Source organism: Apis laboriosa, unplaced genomic scaffold (assembly GCF_014066325.1).
Source record: "Apis laboriosa isolate Shangri-la unplaced genomic scaffold, ASM1406632v1 scaffold16_cov148, whole genome shotgun sequence".
Taxonomy (NCBI): Eukaryota; Metazoa; Arthropoda; class Insecta; order Hymenoptera; family Apidae; genus Apis; species Apis laboriosa.
Window position 1 is genome coordinate 844,797 of NW_025222129.1, and position 14,848 is coordinate 859,644.

A 14,848-nucleotide genomic window follows, 5' to 3' on the forward strand; every position below is an offset into this window, starting at 1 on the left:
CGTAGGATTTTGAACGAAATTGGAATCGCGATCATTTTCATTTTGGCGTTTTTCCCGTTTACGCAGGAAAAAAAGGAATATTCGTGAACGAGACGTGCATGCAAAACGTATGGATGGAAAAGTGTAGCGAAGGAAGACAACGTTTGACAGGAAAAAACGTAGACAACGAATCGGTCGTTTGTGACGACCATTCACTTTCTATTGTTCAATCATGCCAAGAAATAGTTCGATGAGATTTCGATTTTTGCGCGATCGTTGATTTTTCTTCTCTTTTTCTCTTACACACCTCTATGGTAAAAACCGTGGTTACAATTGAATCGAACGATCAATCAGCACGATCGTATTTAATGCAGAGAAAAGGTTAATGCATCTGTTGTTCTTTATTGAGGAATCAAATTTGTTATAAAGAGATTAAGAGCAATTTGGATTAATTTCTCGGAAAAATTTTAACTGATTCTATTCGAAAATATAGCTACAAGTTCGAACATTTTGTAACGTTCGATCGTCGTCGTGTAATTTAACGTCTGACAATATTACAGCGCTCTGCTTTTCTCCGTCGGCAAGCTAGAAACTCGCAACTCGTTGGTATCTTGCTTCCGTTGAAATACTGTCTCGTCGAAGAGACGGAAATACTTTTCGTCGACACGCGTTTAAATATTCACAGATAACAGTTATTAGATCTTATTCCCGTTCACGTCTCTGTACAGGTCATCGTTGATACCGTACAATCTTGGCGAATCGTTGCAATCAACCTACGACAAACGCAAGATTTTTAATTCCTGAATCAAAATGATTAAAATATACGTTAAAAAAATGAATACCTTGAACCACCAATCACAGACGCGAGCTGACTGGCTGAAAACGGTACCGTTTGGACAAAGGAAGCTAAACATGCGCCCATTTGGCAAGCACCAATGCCAGACCTGGCGAAAATATTCGAAATAATCGTGGTCGTGTAATGGCGGCGTAAGAGTTAGTAGGGCAAACTTACCTGACATCTAGCTTCGGGATCGGCGTAATAACCAGGTAACTTGCCTCCGCAGGTAAACGTGAGACCGAAAGGCACCGAGTCGTAGATCGGATAGTCCACACCAGGCGTGTAACCGTCTACTTGCTGAAACGTCGGTAAAAATAAATGCACTTTAATTAGAGTTTATTATACGAATATACACGTGATAATTTTTCGGTGAAAACGTGCAATTTGTAACGTATATAGAACAATCGAGTTATTCGCTCATTTCGATTCGAAAAAATTGTGTGTAAATTACCCGTTGATTTCTCTTAGAACAAAGACAAATTATCTGAGAGGCGCAACTACTGGAAAGTATTATTTACATTGCAATTCCCTTGGGATTCTGTCGAAACATCGGTTACAACTTTCGTCATCTATCACAATGGAATGTGGACCGAGGAAGGATGCACGCTATAAGTCGCACTTCCTCTCCAACCGCAATTATCAATTATTAAACACATCTTCTGTATCGTCGAGAATTTTAACGTTCGTTTCATCCGGCGTAGATAAAACACGAAAGGATACGGGAACGATCGGAGGTAAACGATCGGAGCAGCTTTTAAAAGAACGTTTAAATCGCAATCGGAATTGAAAGGAGATCTCGGTGTGCGATCTTTTTCGCAATAATCGGCTATATCGGTCGAAATGAGAGGAGAGAAAGAGAGAGAAAAAAAGAGGCTGTTGCGACATACGAAACGGCACGGCGGATCGAGCCAGTCCAGTGCGTGTACGTGCCTACGTCTGACCGGAAGTCGGGTTACATTGTTCCCCGCAAGCGGATGCGCATCTCCGTGCCTTTGTATTCGATCTCCTGTCCACTACCACGCGCGCAACCGCAAGACATTGCCTCCACCCCTCTCGACGTGACGGGTGATTTCGACGCCTGGCAAGAGGGTACGGCAACGATCCACTTGTGCAGTCGCCGCGCTGGAAATTAGGGTGGGTCAGGATTTCGCTCGCAAGATCATCGAAACTTTTTCACCTTCTTAACTTTCTTCTTAAGTTTCATTAAGAATTAAACTTGCGTAAGAACTTACAAAGAATTCGAAAAAAGGATAGGATTCGTCGAAAGATTAATCCTCTCCTCTCCGCGAGGAGAGATGGATGTTCGAAGAAAATGCCAGGAAATGGCTATGGAAGGAGATGGATTCTTCGAAGGATTAAGAAATTTATCAGTGGAAGCGTGTACCGTGAATGTTAACGCGATACGATCGACGGATTAATTAATGATTTTCAGTTTTCTGGCCACTGCCTCGGCGTGCGGCATTGAAAATTTGGATCCCCCCTCCCCCGCGATGGCGTTCACGGCCATCGTTTCCGGTGAAAATGAACGTACTCGCGAACGGCTCGTCCATCCACGATGGAAGAGTTCGAGTAAAAAAAGGGAAAGAAAATAAATAAATTATTTATTATTTAAATAAAATATCGTATCGAACGAATATACAAGCTATCACGAAGGTTTCGTAATTCTGGAATCGCACAATTCTCGAAGACTCAAATGCTGGCAATATTGCGCAACCCGCGCGGAAATTTTAAACCGAGTCGGACGATTTTGTCCGAGGAAGCGCGGAATGCACGCGAGAAAGCATGTTCGCGCAAGACGAGTTAATTAATGAATTACTTAATGCCACCACCAGCTGGAGATGAGATGAGGCGAGAAGATAATAACGTCCTCCCTCTGTCATTGTTGCGCGTGAGAACGTACAACAATATATATATAATAATAATTTTCGCCAATTTTAACTCGCCACTTTCGTAATGGTATTGTATTCGTTCGTGGTGGTATTATAAGTCGCGCAAACAACGAAGTCGAATTTCGAAGATTTTTCAGCCGCTCGTGTTTTTTTTTTTTTTTTTTTTTTACTCACCGCCATCGCTCGATACAGTAAAACCGTGGCGAGCAACAGGAGCAGGCACAAAATTTGGTACCTCGAAATCATCTAGAAATCAACATAGAATCCATTATATAGTACGAGGCAAACGACGATCGAAAGATATATTGGAATCGACGCTACGATCCAAGGATCTTTTTTCCAAGCTTGAGTTTCCAAGGGAAGAAAGGGGACTCACCTTTATTTTGCGCAAAAAGATCGAAAGTTCACCTTAATCCGCAGTATCCCTCCACGTGGTGTTCATTTATCTCGGTATATCTCGGGTGTCGATTTCGATGCACTGAACGGCCCCGATCCGCTGGACCTCCGCCGCCCGCGAGGTTCGGTCCTCCACGGTGTTACCGGCAAAGTTTCTTTCACGAAGGATGCCACCACGAGGTGGTGGTATATATATGGCTTTAGAGATCGAGCAGGAACAAGGGGGGGTTCTTGAGAGCCCCTCTTTTCCGGGGCTCCCACACCGGACGAACGGAGAAAGAGAAGATCCCAGGAAGGTAGGGGAGGGATTCGTCGATGCCGCGGATTCTTCTCTTACGCAATCCTTCTCGTGCTCTTACACCCGTGAAAATGGATCGTGAACGATGGATCGTACTTGAACCAGGATTTTTTTTCCACTTTTTCTCCCCGCTTCTCCCCATCTTCGCCGATCTCCGCCGAACGAGGGTGGTTGGAAAGGAGGGTGGTCAGATCATCGATCGCGACTCTATCTTCTGTGAGAGATTTTTCGGATCGAATTATCCGCCGTTGTCACTCGTTATCACTACATCGACGCGAAGTGGACGTTTATGCAACACCCGTTGTGAAAACGAGGGAGGAATGTTTTCGTACGCCGAGTCATTTATAATTAAATTCATGGCAGCAGTGGATGGATTAAAAGAATGCGTGAAATTTCTTGGTGAGTACATCCTTGAAGGATCGTCTCATCGATAAGAAATATATATTCTTTTCTTCCTTTCTCGAGAGTCTCTGATATGATCGAAAATTCTCGTTCAAGTCTAGAAGTAGTTTTCCAAGGTTTTCGTGGAAATTAGAAAATTTACTTACCAAATAATCGGGACACGGGGTCGGCATCCAAAAACGAGTAAAAAAAAAAAATTTCGAAAGTTTTCATTTATCCGATCAATTTTGCCGATTTGCAAAAAATGTCGTGGAAGAAAGCAGGAAGTTCCAAAGTAATTCCTTTCTTCCGATACCTCGGTGTACTTATTACATAGGTACGTCGTAGTTGAACAAAGCGGAAAACAGGAATCTCGCGCACGATCAAGCCATTCATTTCCATACCTGTTTCATCTTCTTCTTCTTCTTCTTCTTCTTCTTCTTCTTCTTCTTCATCTTCTTCTTCTTCTCGATAACCCCTTAATTTTCGAGGCGCGTTCACCGCCAATTAGTATTGCGCATAATTGCTGACCGCGAAGAAGAAGTTTTCGAGATTGACGTGCAAATTCCTTGGAAATAGATGGTTTTGATTTTAGCCGCGGTTAGCATATTTTTTTTGTCGAATTAGGTAACAAAGTATTGCGTCGTTTTCGAATATATTCTCCACGTATATGATCAAACGTTTGCTCAGATTCTCAGTTCCCGCGATTAATCATTTAATACCGTAAATAACAAGGTTCTCTTTGTTTCGTTTCGATTTACACGCTTTAAACGCGGAAAAAAAAAAGAATAAAGAGATAAAACGCAGGAAGATAGGTGTCGTCTTGAATTAAATTATCGTTAATTATATATTGGGACGATTACAAAATCCGTGTAACATTCGTGGGAAGGTCTGCTCGATTCTTTTACGATTGGAAGAATAGAATCGTACCACGGAGAGAAATGCCAACGCGTCGGTGGTGGAAGGGAAAGAAAACTTTCCTTCTCGTCCCTTGTTGTTGAGCAACGATCAGCGATTAGATATATTTTATGGTCGCGTCAGAAAATCCCTTTATCTAATGAAAAAACCTGGTTCGATTGAAATTTGCAAAAAAAAAAAAAAGAAAAAAAAAGAAACGTTCATCTTAATAAAATGTTATCTTACGAGTGTAAAAACGCGAGTTTTATTACGCACGTTATGCTCGAGAAAGGGAATCGAAGGAAGACCATTTGTTTTAATGGACACTTTCGTCAGACGGTTATTCTACATATATATTTATATATATACTCTATATATATATATATATATATATATATATACTCTCATATATATACTCTATATACATATAAATAGATATATAATCTTCACACGCTCGATAACTGTTCGGTCGTTATAGGCTTTCATAATTTCATAATTAGTTGACTTTCGAACATCTTTCCTCACACAAAAGCGACACGAAAGACTTTCTCACGTTTTTACCACTGTCGACCGATTAAATGTATTTAATTACGATATTGTGAGATAATGTATCGGTCGGCATATACCCGATCTATAAATTTCATTTTTTTCTTCGAGACTGCGACAAAGTCTAGCCATCCTATCCGATGATAATCTATCGGCTACGCTCGACAATTATCTTAATTAATCTTATCAAATCTATCTAATTGGATGTAGTCTAAATCTTTATCGATTCGATTATATACGTTCGCCGATTGTCTAACTATTATTCACTTTATATCTTTTTTATTTAATCCGCATCTTGATATCCGAGCACACGTGCACACAATCGAAACTTTGCTATCCTTTTTTATTTTTTTTATTTTTTTTTTTTTTTTTTTTTTTTTACGTAACACTCGGTTGGTAACGTATGGATTTTATTGCGTTCAAACGTTACGTAAACAATGTAACGTCAATTATAACGAATCCTAGGAAACGATCTTCCAATTTTTTTTTTCCTTGTATACCGATGCAAGCCTCAAACTTCAACTCACTTTTACACACTTTTGTTCGTCGAGAGAGAAGTTCTGTTTACAAATGATTTTTATCATCCGTATCATCAATATCATAAACGATATTCATCGGCACGCTTGCTTTATTTATTCTATACGATTCATTCCGATTGTGCATCGGTATACACGAAGGTTGTCCCACATTCGACACTTGTTCACGAGCAAATTAATAAGCGTTCTAAAGGCTTATTGCGCAACGGTCGATACATCCAACAAAAAGAAACAAAAGCGTGCATAGTCATTATGGGGGCAAAGAAAAAAAAAAAAAAAAAGAAGAGAAAGAAAAAAAGAAAATAATGAATTCGAATAAATAATTTATTTGTGGAGTTAACGCGAGCATAACGAAATGGCGTTATCTTGGCTGCCTGGTTGATTCAGATTTATCACAAGTTTGGTGATAATAGACGCGCAGGCATGCGTCGTGGCATCGAGCTCGTAGCGGCGACTCGCCTCGCTGTGTTTTATCAGTCGACGCGAGTCGAAGCGAGTCGCGGTGTCCCAGATTTTCAGTCGCACGTACGTGCTACACGCGACAGTGCATAGCACGCAGCCGGTTGTTGATCGTTCGCGGATCCTAGATCGGTCCATCTTCAGAACGGTTTCGCGGTTCAACGAGCGTGCATCTATGCCTACGTTTCTCGATACTCGGTCTACGGGATCGTTTACCGATTGAACTCGTATCTTCGAGACCTTTCGACGAGATCATCGCGTTTCCAATTTCAGGGTTTCGAGGAAAAATTTATACGTGTCTCACAGTGATGTCGATGACACATGGTCTGAAAATTGTGCAGGTAAATAGCTTTAATAATTTTTTTAAAATAATTACTTAATCCTCGTGTTGCGTTATTTTCCAATAATTATTTTATATATATATGTATCTTGCGTAGAAACGAAATCGTATATTATCAGATATCATAAAAATTTCGTTATCTTCTTTTTTGATATTTATCAGTGATAAAAAAAAAAAAAGAAAACGACGATATTGAAATCTTTCTTCAATATAAAGGAATTTTTTTTCAACAGAAATTGTTTGTTTGTTCGGCCAAATATTTATATCTCTTTTTTTTGTTTTCTTTTTCTTTCTCCAACTACCGATCGCGTTACCTTCGATCGTTCTTCTTCCGCGTTTTTACGTGATGGAAAAAAAGAACGAGTATCGCGGAATATCGTGAGAAAATGTGTGGCAGGGAACGACAATGAATTACCACCGGTTTCATTTCGCTCGTTGGAAATCTGCTCGCTGATTAACACGCTGTATTAAATTAATTAATTGGAAGATGCGCGACCCGTCGCGCGTACGTTCCACGATCAAAGTTAGAAAAAAAAAGAAAAAAAAACATTTTCATTTAACGTGGACGAGCACTCTACACCACGGTACGGTTTAAATTCAAGCGGCGCGAGACACGCGCCGTTGCAGTCCGTTCGTGACACGAGTATAATAGCTTCCGGCCAGACAGTCATCCACCGACACTTCCGGTATATATCGTTGTTACCCCGTCGCGAGTTCGAAAGGGGACGCCGTCTCTTTTTTTCTTTTTTTTCTTTTCCCCCCCTCCTTCTTCCTTCTTCCTTCCGTTCCACCATTTCGACGCGCAATCTCGTTTTGCACCGCGAGAGAAGTCGATTTGTCGCAAGGATTGACAAAGTTCGATAATCCCGCGGCTTAACGGAAATCTTGGAAAACCGTAATAACGATCGGTGACTGTCTGCAGCTTCGTTTCGTATCCTCGAACGATACCGTTATTGCTAATACCCGAGCTCTTCCCTCTTCTTTTTCTTCTTCTTCTTCTTCTTCTTCTTCTTTTTCTTCTTTTTCTCGCATAGATATCGCAAGAATCGTTCGCATAAAATTCCCTTCCCGCATTTTCCGAATACCATGTTTACTTTACTCGAGGCTCGGTTGCTTTCGAATCGGCACACCCGGTACGTGGCCACGCGTGTTTACAGTTCTAGTATCGTACGCGGGTGTAATTGGAGGACAGGTGTATGAGGCGCAAGGGATATATACAGGGTGGTCCGAAATGTAAAAATCCACTAAGAACTGTAAGAACCCAACGCTTCGATCTTTCTCGATCTTCTTCCTCTATTTTATCTATTTGTTCGCGAAAAGTCGAACTATATCGGATTTCGCTCACGCGGAGACAGAGGGATGGAGTAAAATTTCACGTGCGCCTCTCCTCGGTCGGCTCGTTTCGACCTTCGTTCTTGAATTTCTCCGCTCCTCCCTCTTTCCCTCCCTCCTTCCCTCCCCCCAGGAAACAAGCGCACCGTTTTTTCGAAACGGTAACCGCGCACACGGATTCCCCTTTGACGGGGACGACCGGGAACGGCCGACCGACCGACACACCTGACCAACGGACGGAATAACATTAACGAATCCCTTTTTTTCTTTTTCCTTTTTTCCTTTTTTTTTTTTTTTTCACCTGACTATCGGTCACCTGACTCATTTCCTGCATTTCGTTCAAAGCCAAGCCCCCAAAGTGCGCATTCAGAATATCTCGATCGTATCGTGTCGTACCGTCACGTTTCACGTTATTTACGAGGGCGCATCCGTTCTCGTTCGATTAAATGTGTGCGCGAATAAACGAGCGAGACGGGCGGCACAAAGGCGGCACCTTCGTGTGGCAAAATAGAGCAGGTGAAACGACGGTAAAGCGCGTAAAACGCGCCGCCCGAATAGTCTCGAATTTCTCAAGTGACGCGTTCCCTGAAACTCGCGCTTGTATATTTGCGGATGAAACACGTCGAAACACGGTGGAGAGGAGCGGGAGAGGGAGGAGGGGGAGGGGGAGGGGGAGGGAGCGGGCCGAGCGGAAAGAGTGCGAAAGAAACGATCGGGGATCGAGAGCGCAAGGTGCAACACGTGCCGCGCGACAGCTGTTTTCCGGCTCGAGTCGAGACGTTAACCACATTTTTAATTTCGCGGCTCAACGATGAAAATAATAATAATAATAATAACAATAATAATAATAATAATAATAATAATAATAACGTTGCGAAACGTTACCACAGTGAATGTTGTATTGCTCGTTGCGTCATGACCTCCATTTTTCTTTTTTTAATAATAATAATAGTAAAAGTTGAAATAGAAAATAAAAGTTGCCCTTCGTAACGATCATTTTGTCCATTTTTTTACGATTTTATGCTGTTTCCCTCGAACGAACGATTGTTGAAAGCGCGATGATCGATACAGAGTACTCTTGTCGCTTGTGTGTTATAATCGTAATTTTTATAATTGAAAAATTGACGTTGTTTGTTGAAGGAACGGATCGAAGAAGATACGAGGCAGAGGAACTTGTGGTAGATAGAAAAGAAGAGATTGCGTGTACCGGTGACCATGGAAGACGAGGACTTTGGCTTGGCTTCGAAAAGGGCTGATTCTAAGAAAACGGTGAAAAGTGACAAGGATAGCTGTCCCTCGATCGTCGGCGATAATTGCTCGGAAGAGAAGGTCTTATTCGATTAAAAAAAAAAAAAAAAAAAAAAGTTAAAAATTTAAAAGCGAATTTCAAAAAATTGACGAGGAGAAAGAGTGAAAGGAAATTTTTGTTTCGAATTTGTCAGACGAGGGAAACGATCGGTGGTGGTGGGTATAGATCAGTGATGACAGCGCCGTTATTCGGGGCGACCGAGGCCGGAAACGCCGTCCCTGAGCGGGCAGCGACCGCCTCTTCATCCTCTCCGGCTTCCTCAGTCGTTTCCAACCCGCCGAACATACCGAACGTGGTCGAGTATCATCTGAAAGTGAAGCCTGGCCAAACACAGAAAATTAGCACCACTCGACTCGATAATAGTAGCGTGAGTATCAAACGATTTTTGTTTTAAATCTTTTTCTTAAAATTGATCGAATATATTCGTTCATCGATTGTTTTCAAGAATCGAAAAAGATGTCGAAGAAGTTATGTCGCAATTTTCTAACGCAACGTCGCAATTAATTAATTCGTAATTCCCTTCAACGTTTCTTTTCTTTTTTGTCTTTTCTTAATCTATTAGAATCGTTAGAAAGAAGAAAAATTTGTAACATCGAAAATTTTCCTTCAACGCAGACAAGTCAAGTGGTCGAGATGAAGAAGGAGAAAAGTCCCGTGTCTTCGACCGACAAAGAAAGGAAAGATCTCGTGTCAAAGCTATCTCGTCTGTCCATCGATAACAACGTCTTCGAAGGTTCCACGGATCTTCCTCAAGTGTTCCAGGTATATATATTTTACGATGTTTATCCACGCGCACTCTCGATCTTCGCGCCTAACCTTACATCACGCAACCGTAAATCCGTAATTTCTTAACTTTTATTATTACCCGTATACCAAAACTCGTGTACCACGTTAGGAATTCGAGGTATAATTATTACCTGAATGGAGCCTCGAGTCACGGAGACTAAAGGGGAGCCCTTTTCAGGTGAAATATTTGGGCTCTCATGATGCCAGGGGCCTCTGGGGTATCAAGCACACGAGGAGACCAGTCGATAACATGGTCGCTGCGGCTAAGGCCTTACCGACCAACACCATGCTGCCTCTGATCAAACTGGTCGTATCCGAGGAAGGCGTAGCTCTGTTGCCTATCGAGAAAAGGAAGCAGGATCCCAACTTCGTCAAGATGTATCCAATCGAGACGATCTCTTACGGGGTCCAGGATCTCGTCTATACCCGAGTATTCTCAATGATCGTTGTACGGGAGACGGACAATTTTAGAAGAATGTCGCCGTTCGAATGTTACGGTTTCGTCTGCGAGTCGAAACATCACGCGAGGCAGCTCACCTACGCTCTGGCCGCTGCTTTCGAAATCTATTCGAGGAGCGTGAAAGCGCAGGATAAAATGGCGGAAATGGCGAGCAAAAACGGGGCGAAGAGAAGGTTTGCCATAGATCTTAGGAGTCCGGAAGAGATGGCGGCCGATTTGGCCGTAGATTCCGAGGCCTAAAAGTTGTTTTCGTTTCGACTAGAATCTTTTTCCGTTCCGTCGATAAAAGAAGAATTTGAAAAGAGGATTCGAAGGAAATTACGTTACGTTGATTATCGGGATGGACAATACAGGGTATATATATATATATATATGGTCGAAAATATTTAATATATTTTAGATTGCGTTATATAGTTTAGTTCGTTTAAGACAGAGATATTTATGGATTAAGGAATAAAATAACATTAGAAACTTGCTTGTGAAAGGCTTGTTAAAGATACGAGTGATTTACAAAAAAAGAATACTTGTATCCTCTTCAATTATTTAAATATTAAACATTAGATATCTATTTTTTTTTTTAATGTATATTATCTTCGTTTAATTCTCACGAAATGCCACCCAATGGCTACGAGGTGAGATTTACGTTGATCTTAATTCTTTTTCTTTCGATTATAAAATGCTTTTGAGTATTGATATGACGTTTCACGAGTCTCTCTTGATCGCGGTGAAATTGTGTTTGAACGCGAAAGTTGATTTAATTATTAAAGTTGTTTTTTCTGTTATTAATTCTATTTTATCGGCATTTATAAACGGGGGAAATAGGTATTGCCTATATCCACGATATGATGGCTAGTTATCCAAAGATACCGAATAGAAAAGAAGCCGAAGATTACCGACGGATTTCGGTGACTTTTGCAATTTCGTAAATAATTCTCTAATTTTTGAATTTAAAATATGAAAAAAAAAAAAAAAAAAAAGATTGGATTTATTTCTAGCCGCTTTTCACGCGAGCGTGCGTGCGTGTGTATGTGTGTGCGTGTATTTCTTTTTTTACTTTCATTTTATCCTTCCTGTACAGTAAGTTTCGAGTATATCTTTTTCTTTACTACCGTTACCGTATTATAATTTATTCTCGACTTATCCTTAAGTCGCAAGACCAATATCGACACATATCAATCGTTGTAAATAAATAGTTAACAAAAAAAAATGAAAGAAAAAAAGAAGAAAAAACGTTATCGACAACGATAGCCTTTTTTTTTAGCATCGATAATACGAATTATTATTTTTCGACGTTTCGTTAATTCGTTAGATATTAAGTTACTTTTTTTTTTTTTTTTTTTTTTTGCTTTTAAACGCATTCATCTCTTGCACCGTCGTCGCACTTTTCGTTTCGTTCTAGGCTTGGGACATTTGTGTAAACTTTCTTATACGTGTGATTGCTTAATTACCGAATAGCAGTATTAATTACTCGTATCATTGTATATGCAATAAAATTTGTTGCAGAGACTACAATCCCTTTATTCTCTCTAACTGTGCGCTTTCGCCAAACTACATATATATTTATATTAATACGTTCAAATGTACATTTCGATACAATTTTTATTCTATATTTAAATATCAATATTTAAATACTAAGCAAACTTATTCTTTGCTTTTCCTCGAGCAAGCGTAATTAATCTTGTTTTTTTTTTTTTTTTTTCTCTCTTTCAAAAGTTCACGAGTTTTCTCTCCTCTAGGAACAAACACACATACATACATACATACATACACACATAGCCGCACTTCTTAGCGATCGCAAGAGATCACTGATCCCGTGATATTTTCTTCGGATTCGAGATCCTCGATGTCCTGGCCGGAGGTCTGCTCGAAATCGGTTCCGCGTCCGATTCCTTCGTAGGCCGCTCCTCCACGTCGTTTTCCTCTTCCTCTACCTCCTTGCCAATCGCCTCGTTCAAGTTGTAGAATTTCTCAGATTCCTCGCATGGTATCGAGTTTTCCGTTTTCGTGCAAACGAACGTCGCCTAACGATCCACAAACGATCAAAAAAACCCTCGATCGATTTATCGAGTATATAATATAATAAAAAGAAAAAAAAAAGAAAAAATAGGAGGGGAAATTTACTCACTTGATTGAACACCGTCTCCGCTGGGCAGATGAAGCTCCATCTGGTCGAACCCCTGATCTGTGGCATGCAAACGTGGAAAATCTGACAATCGTTCTCCATATCGGCGTAATATCCGTAAATTCTGTCCTGACATGAGAAATTGTCGACTATATTCTCCCTGATCAATGTGGCGTTGTCGGGAAGTTCCAGGCCCCCGGTCTTGTTCTGAAAGAGGGAAAGAAACAATTCTTTCGCTCCAAAAAAAAAAAAAAAAAAAAGAAAAGAAAAAGGAAAGAGACAACAAACCTTGAACTGAGGGATCGGCCTCCTTGACTTGGGCTGTTGAGGAAAAGTCCAAACGATGGAGAGGAGGAGGGCGAGGGACAGGATTAGACAAGTTTGCCGAATCATGATTCGAACGGATTTCGTTTAGGATTGAGTATACGGGATGGAATTGGACGAACTGTTTTTCGAAGTTGCGTGTAAACGAAGATCCTGGACGAAGACTGGTGTTCCGTTCCGTAGAAGGGTGTTATATAGGGAACCCGCGCGGAGAGGATCTTGAATATTGTATGAATGGCCAATTCTCGGTAGACGTCGAATTAGTAATTTCATCACGTTTGGTCTGCCAATGACCATCCAGACGTCCACATCATCCTCGAAGGCCCGATGCAAATTTTTTTTCCCCCGTTGATGTACCGACCGATACGCTCCCCTAAGCGCGAATCGAATTCCTTCTCACCGGCATCGCGTAATATTCATCGAAAATCCAATCCTCCCTCCCTCCCTCCCTCCCCTCTCTCGTTAAATATTCCTATTCTTTACTCTTCTTCCTCTCGAGGAAAAGAATTTCGTTTCGCCGAGGAGAGAGACGCCCTTTGGATCGGATCCAATCTCTCCTCTCTCTCTCTCTCTCTCTCGAAAGGATTGCCTCGAAAGGAATCGAAGGCAGGGGTGCGGCGAATACTCGCCGAGGTACTCCTGAGGACGACTCCGAAGGACGGATGCGGATGGAAAGCGTTAAGCAAAAAAAGAGATTCAACATTTTGAACTGTTGCTGATTAAGAAAAGTTGGACGTAGGCCGTCCCAACAAGAAATTCTATAAATGAACGGCGGAAGGATGTTTCCCCGTTCTCTCTCTCTCTCTCTCTCTCTCTCTCTCTCTCCGGCGAATTTCGATGATTTTGACGCGGTCTTGTTGGCCGCGGTCCAATCACGATTCCGAAAAGAGGTTTCGGGACGATCGAGGGCCGAGGGCGGACCGGGTCGGCAGAGCGGGTCCTCGTCTCGTCACGAGGTCGCGTCACTCACCGCCAATTCTTCGGGATTTGAATACATAAGAGTGATCCGTGAGGGTCTGATCGGTTACGAAACGCGAATCCGTTTCTGGTCATTGACCATGACAGCCACGAAACACGTCCTATCCTTATATATACACATATATTGTCACATGTCTATGCACCTGTTCGCTCAAGGACGTTTCGTAAAATTTGTTTTCGCGCTTGTTTTCTCGATGAGTTATGAAGAAGCAGATTTTTCGATTGTTAAAAAGGTATGATTGTCGTAAAAAAGAGTTAAAATCAAAATGGAAAATATATTTGTTATTGATCAAATGAGAGAGAGAGAGAGAGAGAGAGAGAGAGAGAGAGAGAGAGAGAGAGAGAGAGAGGCGAGATGAGAAATATTTCGAATGTTTATCAATCGATAGGAATCACGGCCGGGTGAACAACCACGACGAAACTATCGGCGCTCGTTGAAAATTCTCGTCGCATTTTCTTCCAGCCGATGACGAGGAATACAAAAGCTTAGTTTTAAACTTGGTCCACACTCCAGCGGAGAAAGAAGGTCGATTCAATAAGCTTTCTCGATCGTGTACGATCCACGCTTCTTCTTATTCAACTGTCGATAAATCGACGATCTACGTTTCAGGAATTCACTCCAAGGAAAGGGTTCTTTATCCAGGGAAAGAAAAGATTTTTTTGCAAAAAATTATTACCAAAATAATTTATTTTTCGCTTTCTTATATAGAGTGTTATTTCATAGAGAATAAATTACAACAAAGTTTCGGATCGTATGAAGGGTGAGAATAAATAATAAACAATAATAATAATAACAATAATAATAATAATGATAATAATAATAATAATAATAAAAAACAGGTACGCAAAGTAGAGACTTTGGTTCGAGAATGTGATCTCTATCGAAGACTTTGCGAAATGAAGAAAAAAAAAAAAAAAAAAAAAGAAAAGAGAAAAGGAAAAAGGTACGTGGAAAAGAAAATGCGTTATTTTTTTCAT

General features: G+C 41.0%; 3 protein-coding genes across 5 annotated transcripts; 1 reads left to right on the forward strand and 2 right to left on the reverse strand.

Annotated features, from left to right (window-relative positions):
* Positions 1–361: 361 nt before the first annotated feature.
* LOC122711205 (U-scoloptoxin(01)-Er1a) lies at positions 362–4,699 on the reverse strand. 3 transcript variants are annotated; one of them, XM_043929744.1, is made up of 5 exons: positions 3,083–3,224; positions 2,881–2,952; positions 992–1,114; positions 822–923; positions 362–752 (listed from the first exon to the last, which is right to left on the reverse strand). In XM_043929744.1, exons 2-5 carry the CDS (start codon positions 2,950–2,952, stop codon positions 675–677), a joined length of 375 nt encoding a protein of 124 aa, XP_043785679.1. In that variant the 5' UTR covers positions 3,083–3,224; the 3' UTR covers positions 362–674. The 3 variants fall into 3 exon arrangements, with proteins under 3 accessions (XP_043785679.1, XP_043785680.1, XP_043785681.1); XM_043929745.1 differs by having other exon boundaries at positions 3,115–3,213; XM_043929746.1 differs by lacking the exons at positions 2,881–2,952; positions 3,083–3,224 and adding an exon at positions 4,186–4,699.
* A 1,434-nt stretch (positions 4,700–6,133) lies between these two features.
* LOC122711204 lies at positions 6,134–11,958 on the forward strand. Its single transcript, XM_043929743.1, has 5 exons — positions 6,134–6,560; positions 9,032–9,220; positions 9,334–9,567; positions 9,816–9,962; positions 10,165–11,958. The coding sequence occupies exons 2-5, from the start codon at positions 9,107–9,109 to the stop codon at positions 10,684–10,686; spliced, it is 1,017 nt and encodes a 338-aa protein (XP_043785678.1). The 5' UTR covers positions 6,134–6,560; positions 9,032–9,106; the 3' UTR covers positions 10,687–11,958.
* Positions 11,959–12,248: 290 nt separating this feature from the next.
* On the reverse strand, positions 12,249–12,961 carry LOC122711277 (U-scoloptoxin(01)-Er1a-like). The gene is made up of 3 exons (XM_043929872.1): positions 12,857–12,961; positions 12,572–12,775; positions 12,249–12,467 (listed from the first exon to the last, which is right to left on the reverse strand). The coding sequence occupies exons 1-3, from the start codon at positions 12,959–12,961 to the stop codon at positions 12,249–12,251; spliced, it is 528 nt and encodes a 175-aa protein (XP_043785807.1).
* Between the last annotated feature and the right edge of the window lie 1,887 nt (positions 12,962–14,848).